The following is a 17,539-nucleotide window of genomic DNA, read 5'->3' on the forward strand; positions in this document are numbered from 1 at the left end:
ATAGGAGAAAGAGCCATCGCTTATATTGGATAAATATCACACTGACATGCTGGTTCTCTCTCTTTTTGCAATTTATAGTCACATTATTGAATGTTAGGACATTATTTACGGTAGAACAACGTTTATCTTTGCATTAGTTTGGCCAAAAGTTGTAGTTCTGCACTCGGTAGCTCTCCGGCCCATGATGCTTTGAACGCTCATGGTGGCTGAACTGGTCGTATGGAAACTCCATGTAAACTTCCATAGATGGCAGCACAGCTTTCCCTCTAGGTAAGAGTAAGAAACTCTATGGCTTTAGAACCTACCCGAATCATTTACATTCTCACGCCTGATGAAGGTCAGCTTCTGGTCGAAACGTCGAGTCGAAATAATTACTGTTACCAACCAAGTACTTTTAACTCCGTGTGTGTGTGTATATATATTTATATAAAGGTATGTACCATCGCTCATATCCGTTCTCTGCCTCGTAGCCCCCCCCCCCCCCCCCCCCTTATTTTTTTGTTCACTGTCATCCAACCAGAAAAATTTGCTACGTGCCCTACTGAATGCGCGCTCGTGCAAACGCACAGGCAACACCGATGCTAATTTCTACGTCACTGAGCTGCTGATGGGACGTGACGTCACGGGGTGTCCTCGCGCTGAAGCGGAGATGGCTTGTCACCTTCTCCGGCGGCCCTACGCGTTCTAAGCACATAGCTTTGCTGTGAAGGATCGACACGACGCGGCATATTTCATATTTTCTTCCAGAAAGCGCGGAAAGTTCGCGGCAGTAATCGTATACGTTCTCATTTTATCCTGTCACTAAGCGCAGACAGAGGCGAGTATCTCGGAGATCCTCAACAGTCTGAGGAGGCACGTTAATAGAGTCCCCGCAATCGTTAGGCGGCGTATTCCTCACCTGAATTTGCGCATTTTCTCCCGCCGATCGAAGGGGCCGCCATCAAAACAAACGAGACAAGCCTGCACGCGGCACAAAAGAGAATTGGCAAGCCACTCACCAAATGCGTACACAGATGCGAGACGCCTGCCCGGTATTCAGTGACTCTTTTTTCGCAATCGACACAAAGGGCTGGGAAAGAGGCATTAAAAGAAGAGAGGAGTAAACGCCGATATATGCCACGCACGCATGAATGCATGATGAGAAGAGCTACAAAATAGACGCCTCTACTGCCTGGCGGACAAGTAGGCACTGATTTTAGCGACGCTGATTCTGTATGCAAAGCGCTCCCAGCGAAGCCATCAAAAACAGGTTGTTCGAGGTATCTTTTGCGTCAATGGCAGCACCAGTGGTCCACGGCGGCCGTCAGAAACAGGCGTCTTCTGCAATCGGCCGCCTGGTTGTAAATGTAGATTCGCAGCTGGCCGTTAGAAACAGCGGTAACAATCGTCAGTAAACGCGATCAAACTCGGCGTTGCGGTCCAAAGAAACCCGGACATCCCGAGGCGCGCCCCGCCGGGGTGGCTCAGTGGTTTAGGGCGCTCGACTGCTGAACCCAAGGCCGCGGGATCAAATCCCGGCCGCGGTGACCGCTTTTCGATGGGGGTTAAAAACAAGCCCATGTGCTGTGCGATGTCAGTGCACGTAAAAGAACCCAGGCGGTCAAAATTTCCTAAGACCTCCATTAAGGCGTCGTTCATTGCCGGAGTCTCTTTGGTACGTCAGACCCTAAAACGAAACCAAGCCACCCTGCAGCGCGTCAGCCAGTTGAAAACCGCGCGCACAGCTACAGAGGTCCACCAGTGTACAGTATGAATATGTATGAGTATAGTGTACCTGGAGGGCTCCCCAGCAGCGCTGCACAGCCTTCCAGCCCTGGTGGGATATAGAAGGTCACGTGACACGTGCGCCTCCGTGTGACGCGTGCTGATAGCGTTTTCTTACGAATGATACATCTATTACTAATAGCCGGTTACAAATATATAACTGCAACGAGGCAGCATATCGCAATAGTTAAAAACAACTACTAAGGTCAACTGGCTTACTATCTAGACAACACGGGGCCCCTGTTTCCTGACGTCCTCCACCACAGATGTCACCATGGTGCAGAACCCTATTTCCATATCTCAAATAACCAATAATTTTAAGTAATATCGGTGGGCTTCGATGGAACAACCTGAATAGGGTTATCCAACCTGGTTGGTTAGCATGGTACATACCAACTGTCGCCGCACCCGGATCACACGACTTTCGACGCACCCTCTCGGTAGCTTACATGGATGTTGTGATGGCGCATAACTTGCAAGAATAACATTCTTGCGGGCGAACAGGTGAACGTGAATGTTTCACTGCCACACACAACGCCGAGGGCCCTCAGACGCCGTTCATCCCAATTCACAGAGATTACGGACTGAAGACAAGTTACAGCATTACATTTGGCGGGCCGGGTGCTGCCAAAGACTTACACGAACCCAGTTCGGCCTCCCGAGAAACTCCTCAAAACGCTCCATAAACGCAACAAGTATGACAGTACCGACAGCAAACAGCAGCTGAAGCTGTCCAGGCTTTAGCCGGAAGCCCGACGGCCGCTGCTGGCGCCGGGCCCCGAAACAGAACGAACGGGGCCGCGCCGTCAATCGACCAGGGCAGCCGCCTAAGGCCGCGGCTGTCTCTAACAGAGGAAGCCCCGGCTACGCGCTTCTATAATCGCGACGGAGCTCGCCCGCCGTCCAGGCCGGGCTCGTCTCTGCGGGGGGGGGGGGGGGGGGGGGGGGGGGGGGGCACTACTACGCGGTTTTCTTTCTACGGGGCAAATTGTTCACAAAAACGTTGCTTACACAGGCTCCTGTAGCGAAAACATGACGGAGGCTGAGGGTAGAAAACGGACTCCTACATACACGCGTAAGCGTAAAAACCATTTCTGCCGTACATACGGGGCTTTCTTTTAGAAGATTATTGCGCTACTGCGATATGTTATGTGATCGAGGTACATGGGGACAGATTTATGCTTGATCAAGAACAAGTTCAAAGAACGGGTGAAAGAAAGGCAATAAAAAGACTGCAGAAAGCGGCACCACGTGAAGTGATTCAAAGTCATTCCTATAGTCTAGTCAGCCGATGCACCGGCAAGAGCCAGATCAAGCCGCCGGTTTCTGAATGCACGATGAGCGCTCAGAGTGTACATTCGATTACGGGGAAGTAGAAGTGTGACATTAAAGACGTTCGCCTGCTCCTGTACATGAAAGAGATCGATTTTTCGTCCCACTAAGCACGCAGGAATAGAAGGCATCACGTCGCAAGGAGCGCGCGACGGTCCGGCTCCGTTACGAAAATGATAGCCGTCTCATGTTCCTCTGCGTGCATTGTTCACAACCGACCTGCAGATGTGGGACGTGGATGTCGCGCGGCGAAGAATGCAAGGTGTGTCGGCACACAAAAGAAAGCTACTGTCAGTAAGGCTGTACCGCATGCTTCTCACCGGTGTCATTGGAAATGTCTCAGCTTGGCGGGTATTTTTCCATGAATGATTTCCAGAAATCCATTTGTGTAGTCGAAATCAAAGCGCCACGACCTGACTGCACCACATCTAAACGTATGGTTCTACCCTGCCCAGCGCTGCACCAATGTGAATAACATGTGGTCCACATAGAACAGAAAATGACCGATCAAAGAAGGCATAGAAAAGAGGTGGAAAATAACTTCAACGAATAAAGCATAAGGAATACCACTTTTATATATATATATTTTTCAATGGATGTAGGAAATAATATCACAAACGTGTCAAACAGGAAGTCAATTTACAAAAACCAAGAAAAAATCTCTGTCACCTGTGAAATCCGAACCCATGATCTCTGCATGTGGCGTGCAGTACTCTACCTAATGAATTCGTCAAGATGTCGTTGCAGGCACTTGCAGGAACTAATACCAGCACCTAACCACACTTGCACACATTAGAAAACGCCACCTGCGCAACTACCTAGGTGACATAAATGGACATCAATAGTTCAAACAATCGTATCTATTGCCAACGAGTGAGCATCTGCGCATGACGGCGCAACCGCCCAGCAACCGTAACGGCATCCGAAAACATGGTCTAAAACCTAATCAGTCATTTCGTGTGGCAAGTTCCGCCTCCTATGCTGCAACTCCGTTTGTCAAGAGAGGAATTTCAAAAAAAAAAAAAATGTCCCGTTAAAACCAGAGTGCTTTAATATCCTCTTTCCCATGAGTCCACCTCTTTTCTGCGCAGCTTCCACCAGCGGCAATGTACTATATACATTCGCCATCGTAGCGCTAGTCTCTGTCAGTGCCTTCGTATAGAACAATGGTATAGCGGCTGCTGTCGACGCCGACAGCATGCTCCTTTGGAGACCTTTACGTTTGCCTTGCGAAGCGCGTACCCTTGAGATGTTCCATCAATAATGGAAACAGCCGCAATAAGCGCTCGATCCAGCTTGTATGTGCAACCAGTGCGCTGTAGGTGCCGCGAACCTTCGTCAACGTTCTATAAACCATCCAGCGACTAATGCACCGATAGCGGAAGCAGTGGCATCGTCATTGGGGCTGGGGGTAGGACAGAAGTGAGGTGGGCTCTTGGAAGAGAGGATAGGGACATATTCTAAGACATCTTTCATTTCGATCAGATGACGAAGCGAGTCACCACGCACTAAACCCTAACGATCAAGGTGAAAATATTGTACCACAAATTGAGGGTCACCGCTGAATGGTTCGCTGAACCGGACAAGAAAGAATCCACAAAGACCCCTCTCTTCTAGGCGGATATTTAGCAAATACGATGCGAGGATCCCTTTTAGGATAATTACACTTTAGTACAAGCCCACTTTTACTACCTGAACGCAAAGAAAGGCGGCTTGCTGAGCCAGTCGGCGCATATTCACATGAGAAAAGGGAAACGACGACGAAGAAGCAATGCGAGCACAGGGACCGGGAAATAAGAATGAAATAAAACAAACAAAACTAAAGACAAAGGTCTAAGCCAGCCGCCAAGAACCACTGAGGACTGCATACGTAGGCATGATGCAGACGCTCGTCACAGCTGTTGTCAAGTCACTGATCCGCCCCTTTTCCTCCTACTTCTCTCTTCCTTCCCCGCACGACTAGCTGCGAACGAGACGACCATGAGAAATACGTGTTAAGACTGCTATAGCTGCATAAATTATATATGTAAGAACACTTGAAGACAAAAATAAGTGAACACTTTAAATTCTGTTAAATCCGTTCAGATGTGCACCTGCGTGCGTTGGAATTGTGCGTTGTGCTAATCACGCTTGTATCAAGCAATATTTTCAGTGATCTTCATTTGTGTTACACCCTCAATCGCAAAAGTGCAACTGAAGAAGAACGCAGATGTAAAATGCACCTTCAAGACGCACTAACCGTTGATATATCGTTATCTGGTGTCCCCATCAAATGTAGCCTATCAACGATGTTTGCGGCGCCCATGAATATCAATGAAAACAGCTTGGGGCAATCATTTTATATAATTTAAACAAAGTAACAATCGCATGCTGAATACCGAACGCAGACCACTGAACCCAGTAAGACGTTTACAGTGATTTACGAGGACTGCATAAACAGTTACACTTGACGTCAACCTCTCCACAGACAATGCTTTCCGTATCCGCAACAGAAACAGTACATACGCAACTTAGACTTTAGTTCGTTCCATCACACTCAACTTAATTTCTTTTCTAGACCATGTCGAAACGTTCTGCTCATCCCCCCCCCCTCTCCCCTTCCCTCCCTATTCGGCACCCGCTTAACTCCACGTAAAATTTCACGGTCTCACAGAGAATGATTTATAGGCGTGCCCGTGCAAGAATAGAACTTGTCGAGACCCTTGAAGGATAAAAAAAAAAAAAAAAGAAATAAAACGATACAGTGAATGCCTTTTGCAACAATTATATAATGGATAACCTAAAACATCCGCACACCACAGTCTCTTGGAACCTGGATTATGTATCGCATCCATAAGTACGGCTACACATTGCATAACCCACAGTCCGGCATTCAGTCAATACAGACCCCTGCAGAACTCTTCCAACTTTTCTACGTATACTTCAACTGCTGACATCACTTCAGCGTTCGTTCAGCTTAATAATCCTCGCCGCTTCCATTCCACATCGATGCGCCCGGTTACATTCTGCTAAAAGGATAAATAGATCCATACAGCGAAAGCAATGTCACTCAGCCCTGCGCACCATTTTAAAGCCTAAGTGGCTCGTTAACTTCGCTGTGCAATTTGATCCATCACTGCTGGCATTTGCTCTGCTATACAAACGATACAAATTACTCTAAAAAAAAAAAAAAAAAAAAAAAAGAAGAGGACAAAAGCTAGACAGCCCGAAACCGTTTCGAAAACGTACGCAGCACACATTAAAAAAAAAAAAAGAAAAAAAAACGGAACGGAAACGGGAAAGCCGGCGCGGTAATTATTGACTTCGAGAGCAAAAGGCACACTGTTGCTGACAGCGCCACGCGGGTGGCCGAGATAGCATCGAGGTGGTCGTCTCGTCGGCCCTCCAAGTTCATTGATTCAGCTCGCGCCAAACGGACCTGCCTGGCCGCTACTCACTCCGCTTACACTTCGGTAGTAAAACAATTCCACAATCGCTGCCTCCGCAGCACGCGAAGTTTCGCAACAGGGAAATTAAGGTTCATTATTTGGGAAGTCAGCATACACAATAAAACCAAGAACAAATAAGCGCGCAGGGCTTCCGCTTTCACTTCCGTAAACATATTTTTGCTTCTATCTACCGAAGTCTATTCCCACACGTCGAGCTGAATAAATCGAGAAAGAAAGTCGCGCGATCAGCGCACCAAGGAGAAGCAAACACTAACAAGACACACAAAAAAAAGGGGGGGGGGACGTCAGGCTTTGAGTACCGAGTGTCTAGTAAGGACGAGCGAGAAAGCGGAAAGCAGCAGAAAGACAACAGCGGCATATTATTATTATTATTATTATTATTATTATTATTATTATTATTATTATTATTATTATTATTATTATTATTATTATTTGGGCTGCACAGAGAGGCATTAGAAGAGTTGCTCTTAAAACCCGTCAATGTGCCCCGTTTAGCAGCCCATCCAAAACAATCATCCATTAATGGCGGAAAAGACTCCGTGTGGCGCAGTTTACGGAAAGCAGTGGCCATAAAATGCGCTGAAAAAGAAAATTGTAGAGCGCAGCGGTACGCTCATCGCCGAAGGCCCCGCCAATCTCTCGGCTGCATACGCCAAGAGTCATTCTAACATTATTATGCAAATAACTTGAGCAAATAACTTGAGAGAATGGTTTGGGCGGACACGGACCTTCCGCAATGCAGGAACTGCTTTTTATAAAAAAAAAAAAAGAAAAAAAAAAGAAAAAGAAGCTACATGGTGCAGAGGTCGGAGTCCCAGATTCCGCAACGGAAGAGTAAGAAAAAGAAACCAACAAATATCGCAGTGAGCATGCGTGACATTAATTACGTCAGAGAAAGAAGCAGACCAAGGGCTTGTCGGCAGAAGAAAATCACTTCTTCTTGTTTTCTTCTTTCGTAACGACATGCACTCTCTTCCACGTCGGAGATAAGCGCGAATATAAAAGCAAGGGGTTCTTAGCACACTCCGGAGTTTCAATGCAGTCGCTTTCCCTTTTGACTCTCTTGATCATCCGCGCCCAGTCTGCCCGTGAATCTTCTAGAACACTCCGCTCAGTCAGATATAATATATTATGCCCGCATTATTAACGGCCGCCATTGGTTGCGGACGTACGCCACTTTAAAACGTCTACCAAGACTGCTTCAGCCACGGCTAAAGGCACGAGGCCGAAGCCTCGCACAATTTCCGTGCACGCAGTGCGCCAGCAGAGATCTCGAAACAAGAAAGCACTTATCAAGGGCAGACTTGACTAGATGACGCCGCGGTGCTGTGCTCGCACGCGGAAGGGGCAAGGCGCCGCCGAATCGAGGTCGTATAGTGCCACAGGGCAGCGCCTTCCATTCCGGCACAGAAACACAGTCGTCGTCGACTTAGCGGGCTTCCCGCGCCATCACGAGGGTATCCCGGACATGGTCGCCTTATAGTTATAGCGTTATAGCAGCTACGATCCTAAGTTCTAGGGCAAACGGAACACGATAGTGGCTGCTGTCAGCATCGGACCTGTCCCAGGAAATCGAAATGTGCGTTTGCCTTCTTTGATTTCACCGAAGCAAGCCCCTGACCAAGCACGGAGATCTTGAACCCCCTCTGACACGAGCAAAGAAAAGCTCAGGCACATAGCGACGCGAAACCAGACTCGCACCATGCATGAGACGACCATTATCGGTCGGTATTCGTAAAGGGGGGGGGGGGGGGGGGGGGGGGGGTCAGAGAAGATGAGCTGCCGTTTCGAATCAGGAGGCCGCGCACGTTTCAAGAGCCGTAGCTTGATTTCGACCTAGCACGCAACGCTGTGCTCGTGTCCTGCAGTTGGCGAGTGTGCATTGCGCGCGCGTATGACGAGGCCTGGTGGGCGGGAGGACGATGATAGAGGAGCTTGCCCGCCGGAAAACACGGTAGGCGTGCTAGACGCTGCCGCTTCTCCCAGAGACGAGGAAAGGGCCGTTACACATTCGGCACTCGCGACCTTCAAACGGTGCACAAACCGTTCTCCCAGCGCGCGAAGAAGAGACTTCCAAACTAGAAGGCTGACAAAAGGAAAAAGAAAGGGGCTCTCCACGCAGGAGCGCCAGTGAACCGGACGAGTCTGGCAGGTGACCTCGCGCGTCATCCGAGGCAGGTCAGCGGATGCGCGAAGAAAAAAATGGGGCGCGTGCTGAGTGCCCAAATTGCCGCGCACGGGCGTCGCTTTGATGGCTGCTACCCAGTCGTCAAACAACGCCGTTAAATGCGCTTGCCCCCAAGCCACAACCATTTCGACGAAGCTGATCGGCTTGAGTGCATATAAAGGCTGCGCACGCGTGGCTCGGACCGCGGATTTTGTATTGGACAGCAATAAACACTAGCATTGTGAGGGGCCCACAACCGACTACAGTGTGATAGGCCGTCGTATACCGAACGGCACAGCAAACCTGACTGTCTAGCGAAAGCCCATCGGCAAGGGTATATATAGCTCCCTTCGCCCTGGGTGAGAACGAAAGCTGAAAGCGCGACAGAATCCCTCCAAAGTTCCAGCAGAATCAAAAGACAAAAATCGACGCCACACTTTAATGATCGTATAGCCATCACGAAAGAGCCTGTACAACGAACTGTTCTACAGAGCACAGCTGTTTATTCGAGGATTCCTCATCGCCTTGACCAAGAATGAAACCAGGTTTCAGAGCCGACTACCCCGAAACCATCACGTGAAACTACGAACATCCCACACTAGTGGGTAAGCGCTTAGCTCCCGTGGTCCTGAATAGAAGAGAAAAAGAGGCGCGACGTCAGATACAGAGGCAATTAAGATATATATGTTACATGAATTTATGCAAGAAAAAAAATTCTCTCGCACACAGATACTGGCATTAACAAAACGGAACTCGTAAACTATTCATAGCGCTGACTGATTTCTTAACCCTCCAGAGGCGAAGCACTTGCGGCCAGACAAATTGTTGTGCATCTGCACGACCACGAGACTTGCACCTAAAGAAAAGATTACGACAAGTGCGACAAAGGTTTGGGTCGAGATTAAGAGCGAGGAGGAAGTTTAAAAGTCGCCTTGCCCGAGCGGACGCTACCACCGGAGGGAATGAAAGCGGTCCCATCTCGAAAGGTAGCTTTCCGCATAGCATAGCGCTTTCCGCTACCGTGATCTGATTACGCAGGGACTTAGTGTGCCCTTGCCGGCTCTCGGAAAGGTGCATGCGCGGACGGCGCTTCGGCCCACAACGGATTGCTTTTGTGAATACCCTAAACCCAGCCTAACCTAACGGTCTGATTGCTGTTGGGCAGTTTAGCGTATTCGGTACACAGCGCATCTAATTTCTTGTAAGCAGGCGCCACTGCAAACGTCATCTGAAAAGTATGCAGATTTCAGCCTGAAATGAGGGAGGCGAAATTTACGACCACCTCTTTACGACCACCATATATATATATATATATATATATATATATATATATATATATATATATATATCGGGTGTCCCAGCTAACTTGAACCAAGGGTTACAAAATATATTTCAGGTAGGTCAGTGAAACCAGTTGCATACAACTGCTAGCCTTCTTGTGCACCACAGGCAATTTTTTGTTTTGCAATTACTTAATTAGTTAATTACGTTAATTTTTCTAACTTACTAAATATTCACCTTAGACCAAAAATGTGAATTGGAAAGTTGTAGCGCACCTTCAGAAACCACCATTCCATTATTTGCAATAAAGAAAGTCTCACGTGTATCTTTTTTTCCAGGCTAAAAAGAAAGCCCGCGAAATACAAATAATACCACGTGGCTAGCGCATTTGAGCGCCACGATTGTGGTGCTCTCAGTCGAGGTTTGAGCGAACGAAATCAGCTGTGCCCGTGACTCGATGGTCCCATTGCAGCGGCAGGCTGAAATGTTGGGAATGGTTGGAGCCAGCTCAAGCTCGCCCGTCGCCACTGATATCTTGGAAAGGCCAGCGCACCCCAGCAGCCTACGTAATGACAGGCGGATGGCGATAAAGTACCAGCAAATGAAGGTGCGAGCGCGAATCTGAGTCGAGTCACATGATGTCATCTCGCCCTTTATCCAAGCCTGTACGCGCAGATATAGCGGCTGATACCTTGTCGCTCATCTGCTTGTTGTGATGTTCGCTGATGAGAGAGAAGGTGATGCAAAGGCCTCGTTAGAATCTCGGTGGTGTCGGCTCGCCGCGTTCGCTGCTACTTACACCGCTACGTGCACGCCGGCTATCTGACGCGGGCGAAGAAGCCATCGCAGGCATATCGGCCTGCCGCTTTAATGGAGCCGAGGAGACACGGCCGCAGCTGATTTTTGTTCACTCAAACCACGTCTGAGAGCACCACAATCGTGGCGCGCGCATGGACTAGTCACGTGGTTTTATTTGTATTTCGCGGGTTTCTTCTGAGCCCGGAAAAAAAAAAAAAGACATGCGTGATGCTTTCGTTATCGCAATTACTGGAATGAGGGTTTCTGAAGGCGCTCTCCAATTTTCCCATTCACATTTATGGTCTAAAGTCGATATTTATTAAATTAGAAAAATTAACATAATTAGCGGATTAAGTAATTGCAAAGTAAAAAATTGCCTGTAGTGCACAAAAGGGGCTGGCAGTTGCATGAAACTGGGGTGACATAGAAATAAAAGAAACTAGCGAACAGTGTAATTTTCGACAACGAAGAACTACTAAGCGACCACAAGGCCACAAAGAAAGGTACATGTCGTCGTCAATTTCCTAATCAAATGAGTGAATAAACGTTTACTGGTACAGGGAGGCCTGTGGACGTAGTTGGAGGGATGGGGAACAAGAGGGACCATTGAGTAATGCAATAGTTTAATTTCGAGACGTAGAGGCATACACGTCGGAAAAACAGTAGTAATAGCCCGGGGGGGTGGAAGCACCGCCTTACACTCCTCTTATAAAGCCACATCGTCTATGCCCTTCGGCAGCTAAGTCATCTTTCATACTGTGGAGGCCTAAGGAAGAAGCTGTTTAAAGACGATGGCGTTTTTGGGTGTATTATGATAGCCAGGCCGCCCCTGAATTGACCGAAGAAAAAGCAGTGCCATATTAGGTGAAACAGGTCTGGGTTACAATTCATATCAGTAATCTGCAGGCATGTGAGATCAGCAATGATGACCGTGGGAGGTGGGGCATGATCCATTTGTGATGAACGTGGAGGGCGTAAGCTGCATTGGTACAAAGTTTGTAAATGAAAACTTCGCTCGCTCGCGGCAGCTCGGTGGTGGTGCCAGCGAGAAAACCCTGAGGGGTGCTATCAAGAAGACGGCGACGATTTACGTTCCTGAGATTTAATCGGAAATGTAAGATGCTGACGTTCTGATTGCATGATGATCTAATCAGGATCTAGCGAATGAATAGAGGTGAGTACTGCAATGAGGCTTCGTTGCGACGAGGTCGGTAGCGTTAGGATAAATCAGCCTAATCAAATTAAATTTATTATTAGGCATTTCAGTCGCTGCAGCTGGCGAGCGTGTTTATATCGCAAACTTAAAGCCAGTCGTATTTCAAAATTGTGCCGTTTAACAGGATTCCCGCAGCATGTAGTCGCGGATAGAATTACAGGGACCACGCTTCCGCACTCCTACTCTGCTGTAGCGTCGCGTACGGGAATAAAAATGTCTGCCGCCTTTAGCGCGCAACGGCAAAAGTATATATTACGAGCACATACCTCAAACGTCCGTTACGTTAGGTAAGGCGTCAGAAAACTTAGCGTGGTCCATATTCTTCTGTCCGCGACCGTACGAAGTGCATAATATTCGGCTCCAAATTTCCAACTACATGTGTACCGTATTTGCCAAAAGTAACCAGGCTGCGTGCTCCGCTTCTCAGTATGGTAGTAGAGAATTCGTACCCCTTCTGAAGCTAAATTCCTGTCCTCAATGGATTTCATGTTGACTATAGAATACAAGCGAGAAGCAAACCATGCAGCCTGGTTACTTTTGGCAAAGACAGTACGTAATCACGCATTCAAAGCGGTTGCATTCGGCGCGCAACTCCTCCTCGGTGTGACGCAGCTGCGACGCATAGCGCTTCTTCCGACTTCGATAGGCGAGAGTGATGGTAGACTTATCAGCGTCACCTATTGCTCTACGCCGTTAGCAGGCGAAACCCTATGCGATACAGATGAGTCAGACCAGGGAGGAGGTTTGCGCCAATCGTCACCGTCTCGCATGCGTAATCTCCAAATTTGGACTCGAAAGGCATAGTCTAGGAATGTAACCACATATAATTCTCCGATGCAAGCATGCATGCTAACTGCAATACAATGAAAATGAAACGTTATTCAACTGATTTTAGTTAAGTGGGTCATTAATTGCGAAAATTATCCCCCCTGGCCGCGTGCACCACAGCATAGCCCATGTGCAGAAATTGCTTTCGCGTATTGATGACCGTCTGGGTTTTATAAATTCTGAAAGCATAATTAATAATCCTGAACTCATGTCAGCGTAAACAACCACCTCCAATGATATTGGCAGACAAGCCCTAGCACGGGCTGCAAATCAGATATCGCATCAGTTCATTGTTTTGCTTTCAGAGCAGCATAAAGATTTGGCTGTTATGTATACGTGCATTCAAAAAACGTCCGATAAAAATCTACGCTGGCTTAATTCGGTCCTCTCAATTACTCATTCATAATTAAATGACAAAAACTAAAAAAAAAAAAAATCGGTGTGTTGATTTGCAGCTGGAAACAGCCTCTCGTTTTTGTTTTTTTCTTTTTTTCGCTCCATTGCGGATTAGATGAACGGCCCCAAACGCGATGTCATGAACAAGAGATACAGTACACAAGGCAGGAGTCTGCAAAAACTACTGGCTAGGATAACACCATTGAGTTTGGCTGTACGCATGTAAAATGCGAAATTAAGATACTGGAGTTTCAGCGCGCAAGAGTTTTATTCCCAACTTTTCAGTGCGTATTCCAATTCAATATCCTTCTATTTTCATTACTAAGGTACCCTAATCCTCGTGAATATTTCTATCATTACGCTCAGTTTCTGTTTGCCGAACATAGGTGGAAGCGGTTGCACAGGATAAACGTATACACGAATAAACACTCCAATCAGCATTATTCTAAACTGACAGCTTCGAGTTAACGCCAATTTCTAAAAACTCACACCGATTAATTGTTTCGTTCATAACGCACCGTGGTGTGTGCGATACAGGCTCTCAATCACGAATGCGTGCCACGGCGTCAACACTCATCCGCTTCGATCGTTCAGGTACCCGCAAAAAAAAACCCATCTCTCCGTCTAAAATGCAAGCTTCGACCCGGTCACTCCCATTACGTGGCCGCGGCCAACTTCGACAGCGGGCACGCAACAAGCTGCCAAATGTGTACCGGTGACAGTGACAGCGCCGTGGGAATTTCACAGTCGCACCGCTCGAAAAGTAACTTCTTTCTCGAAAAATCAGTCACAACGGCGGCACTGACCCCAGCACCAATCGCAAAGAAAAAAAAAAAAAGTGCGCATAACGCATTCAGCAATCCGCCGTTCTTCCTCTCCGTACTCGTGGCCACTGACCTGGCAAAATCTTGGCGTCCCCCAGGGGAAATCTGGCAGCGTCGAAGATGGGACGCTTGGCCGCCGGGCTGTCAGCTTCGTTCATGATGCTAGCGAGACTGCGTTCACGCTTGGATTTTCTGAACAGGTGCCGACGCCGCAGCCGCAGCACCGCCGCAAGACGAGATGCGATGGAGCTTCACACGCGCGAGAGGTAGGCGCCGCCGCTCTTCTAGGACAAGGTTACTATGAGGAAGATCAGCGACTGCTTATCCACAACTTCGCGCAGCTACTGCCGCTACGCCACCAGCCGCCATTTTCGATTTGCCGCTGAGCGCCGGTGGCGCCATCTCGCCGCGCCGCCGCCAGGCAGATTGTCGGCGCTGCCTAACGGCGTGGTCGCGTGGTGAAGTCAGCATGACAGGAGCGAGGCGCAGGTCCAAGCAGGGGAAGCGGAACGTCTCCAAGGAAAATGAAGGCGCTGAAGCCCTGCCGTTCGGAGGCAAAGTCCGCCTCGCAAGGCGCCGAAAGCCGGACGGGTGGTTAGTAATCGCCCTTGAGGTGCGTACAGAATTTATTAACCGCACTTTGGCTAGAGAAAACTATATTCGCATAAGCTGCTATTTTAGCCAGATTTGGCGCCCTTCCTTGAACGATCCTTCTTGCGTGCTGCGTTATTAAAGTAAAAAAAAAAAAAAAAGGCAAGTGACACTTTCCAATTTTCCAACAGGAAGGCACTGTTCGCAACTCCTCAAAAACTATGTGCAAAGCACTGAGAGCGCCGCTAAATTGTGTCCATTTTGCACCACACTTTCGCGCAAAAGCGTCGTGCGATACATAGTGTATATATTTGGAACCAACCCCGCTTCTAGGCGAAGGCGACCACTGAAGTATTTGTGCGTTCTCGTGGAAACATCTGAATTCACTCTCCGGTGGTGCCACGAACGAGCACGGCTTGTTGTTGGTCGCAAAGTTTCTCGTTTCCATGGCGACCGTCACTGCTGAGCGCGCTTTTTAGCAGTGGCGAGCACGAAATAAGTCCTTCTGCACTATTGTTTTTTCTTTAATAAAGCATGGTCCTGCAATTCTTATCTCGCACACAAGTTTCGTTTCTCTCTCAATGCTCATCGCGCTCTGTCTATAGTCGTTTGATGCTCCTGAGCGGTATATAATCTCTGCCACGTTTCATGTTTTCATCGTCTCCTTGCTTTATTTGTGCTTATTTTTTTTTTACTATGTGAATGAATTTTTGTTTTGGTTTGTAGAGTTTAACATTCCAACGCGAATCAGTTATGAGGGACGCGCATATGAATATCTATATACGTCCCCGCGTAACTGGCGGCATAGAATTTGAGTGATAAACCGGAACAGTATTACTCCCTTTAAAGCTAGATTCATCGCTAAGTGTCTTCACATAACGTATATACGTGCGTATAGGTCAAAATTTGCAGAGTTCACCTACAATGCTTACTTACCTTACGGCTGGCCACATTGTCGTATCCCCTAAATTTTTACTTTTGTAGACAGCATCACGGGGGGCCCAGCAACGTTACGCAGGATAAGGAAAGAAGTTTCGTTGTAAAGGGATAACAAGGACGCTGCGCAACTAAATTGCATTAGGATTTTCAATCACCAGAAATGATCATAGTTTCTGTACTCAAAGAGAACATGATGGGGTTTTTAAGTGGGTCCGTGCAAAGCCAGATCATTTTCTTTTTGTTATCGTAGAGGCTGACATTGTTTGTAGCTGCTGTTAGCCCTTTTTAACGCGGTCGCATTAAGGGCCCCGTTCTCCAGAAAACCCGGCGTCGCACTCTAGTTGGCGTCGTGTGCGGAAAATCACGAGCATGCCTGGTAGGTGGTCGGTAGTTGGCAGGCGACATTGCCCGGCACTGATTGGTCGGCGGGTTGTGTGACGTCACGAGACCATGTGACAAGACCGAGTTTGGAAGGAGCTGCGAAATCGGACAGCTCCTTTTGAGATATCAGGGTGAGATGGGAGCCAACCCCCCATCAGTACCCTTAGATCCTGAGTTAGACAAGCTGCTCCTATATTTTATTTATTTATTTTCCATGCCGTCAAACTCGAGGCATTATAAAGGGGAGTCGGGAAACATACAGCAAACGAAAAATATACCTATAAGAATCGACAAGTATACCATAGCTAACCTTCGAGAAGAATACAAACGTCCAAAGAGAGAAGAAAACATTACACATTAAAAATCACAACGGTAACACGTAAAACCGAAAAAAAAAATATACGATACAAAAATAGCTAACATGTGGCACTGCATAAAATGAGCCTCATTAGAGACAGACGATGATCATCGTGATCTGTTATGCAAGCGGCGGCTGCTGGAAGGTGGTTCCAGTCTTTTGATGTGCTAGAAATAAAACCATATAAGAACGTATTCGTATGGCAAAAAAAAAAAAAAAAAAAAAAAATGAAACCCAGTCTTGTGCTGATGATCGACAGGAAAAGAGCGACAGATGGGTGCAGTGATAAGATGTGTGTGCAGTGAGTGGTGGTCATAAAGCTCATTCAAAAAGCATAAGCGCAAAAATTTTCTACGCTATATGCTAGAGAAGATAAAGGAATGTTATATTTTATTTCTTTTATACTGGTGGTCCGCTTACAGTTATAAATAATAAAGCGAGCTGCGTTATTCTGAACAAGCTCTAATGGAGCGCAAAGGGTGGCGTGGTGAGGGTCCCAAATGGGAGCGGCATATTCCAATTTTGGAAGAACAATGGTTTTAAAGTAGAAATTTTAAAGACGGCGGGGCAGTGCTCAAGTTTCGGCGTGAATAACCCTAACTTCTAATTAGTGCTGCTAGTATTAGTTCGATGTGCGGTTTCCAGGTTAGTGATGGGGATATAAGCACACCAAAATAGCGGTAGGATGTTACGGATTGAATCGGATAACTGTCCAGGGTATATGAAGAGAGAGTTATTCTGTCAGGAAACTTTCCTTAAAGCGCACTTTCGAGGGTTTAATTGCATTTGCCATTTATTGCACCAAAAAGTGATGTTATACATGTCAGTCTGAAGCCAGTGTTTGTCGTCTTCGGTATTAATTTTGCGATATATAAAACTATCATCAGCATATAAGTTTATTCTATAGGAAACACAATTAGGCAAATCATTAATGTATATTAGAAACAGAAGAGGGTCCAGTACGGAACCTTTGGGAACACCTGAAGTAACTTCAGTTAAGGAAGAATCGTAGTCATTAAGTGTAACGCATCGCGAACGATTAGTAAGAAAACTTTGCAACCTGGCTAGAACAACATTATCTAGGTTTAGAGCAGAAAGTTTAAGCATAAGTACTCCGTGATTAACCTTTTCAAATGCTCTGGCGAAATCAAGAAATATGCAATCAGCCTGTGAATTTTGGTCGAAAGTAGCATGCAGAGAATTTGTGAAATAAAG

General features: G+C 47.2%; 2 protein-coding genes across 2 annotated transcripts in view; one reads left to right on the forward strand and one right to left on the reverse strand.

Moving 5' to 3' along the window:
* Nucleotides 1–14,373, reverse strand: part of LPCAT (lysophosphatidylcholine acyltransferase) — a 102,310-nt gene extending 87,937 nt beyond the window's left edge. The window contains exon 1 of the mRNA XM_084589105.1: nt 14,129–14,373. Coding sequence (XP_084445231.1) covers nt 14,129–14,213 — 85 coding nt within the window. The 5' untranslated portion in view covers nt 14,214–14,373. The remainder of the gene's footprint in view (nt 1–14,128) is intronic.
* A 151-nt stretch (nt 14,374–14,524) lies between these two features.
* Nucleotides 14,525–17,539, forward strand: part of LOC146204168 (uncharacterized) — a 130,725-nt gene continuing 127,710 nt past the window's right edge. Inside the window, exon 1 of the mRNA XM_084586176.1 lies at nt 14,525–14,668. Within this exon, the coding sequence (XP_084442302.1) occupies nt 14,525–14,668 (144 nt within the window). The remainder of the gene's footprint in view (nt 14,669–17,539) is intronic.

Source organism: Amblyomma maculatum, chromosome 1, assembly GCF_055883805.1.
Source record: "Amblyomma maculatum isolate TAMU_Amacu chromosome 1, ASM5588380v1, whole genome shotgun sequence".
In the NCBI taxonomy this organism is placed as follows: Eukaryota; Metazoa; Arthropoda; class Arachnida; order Ixodida; family Ixodidae; genus Amblyomma; species Amblyomma maculatum.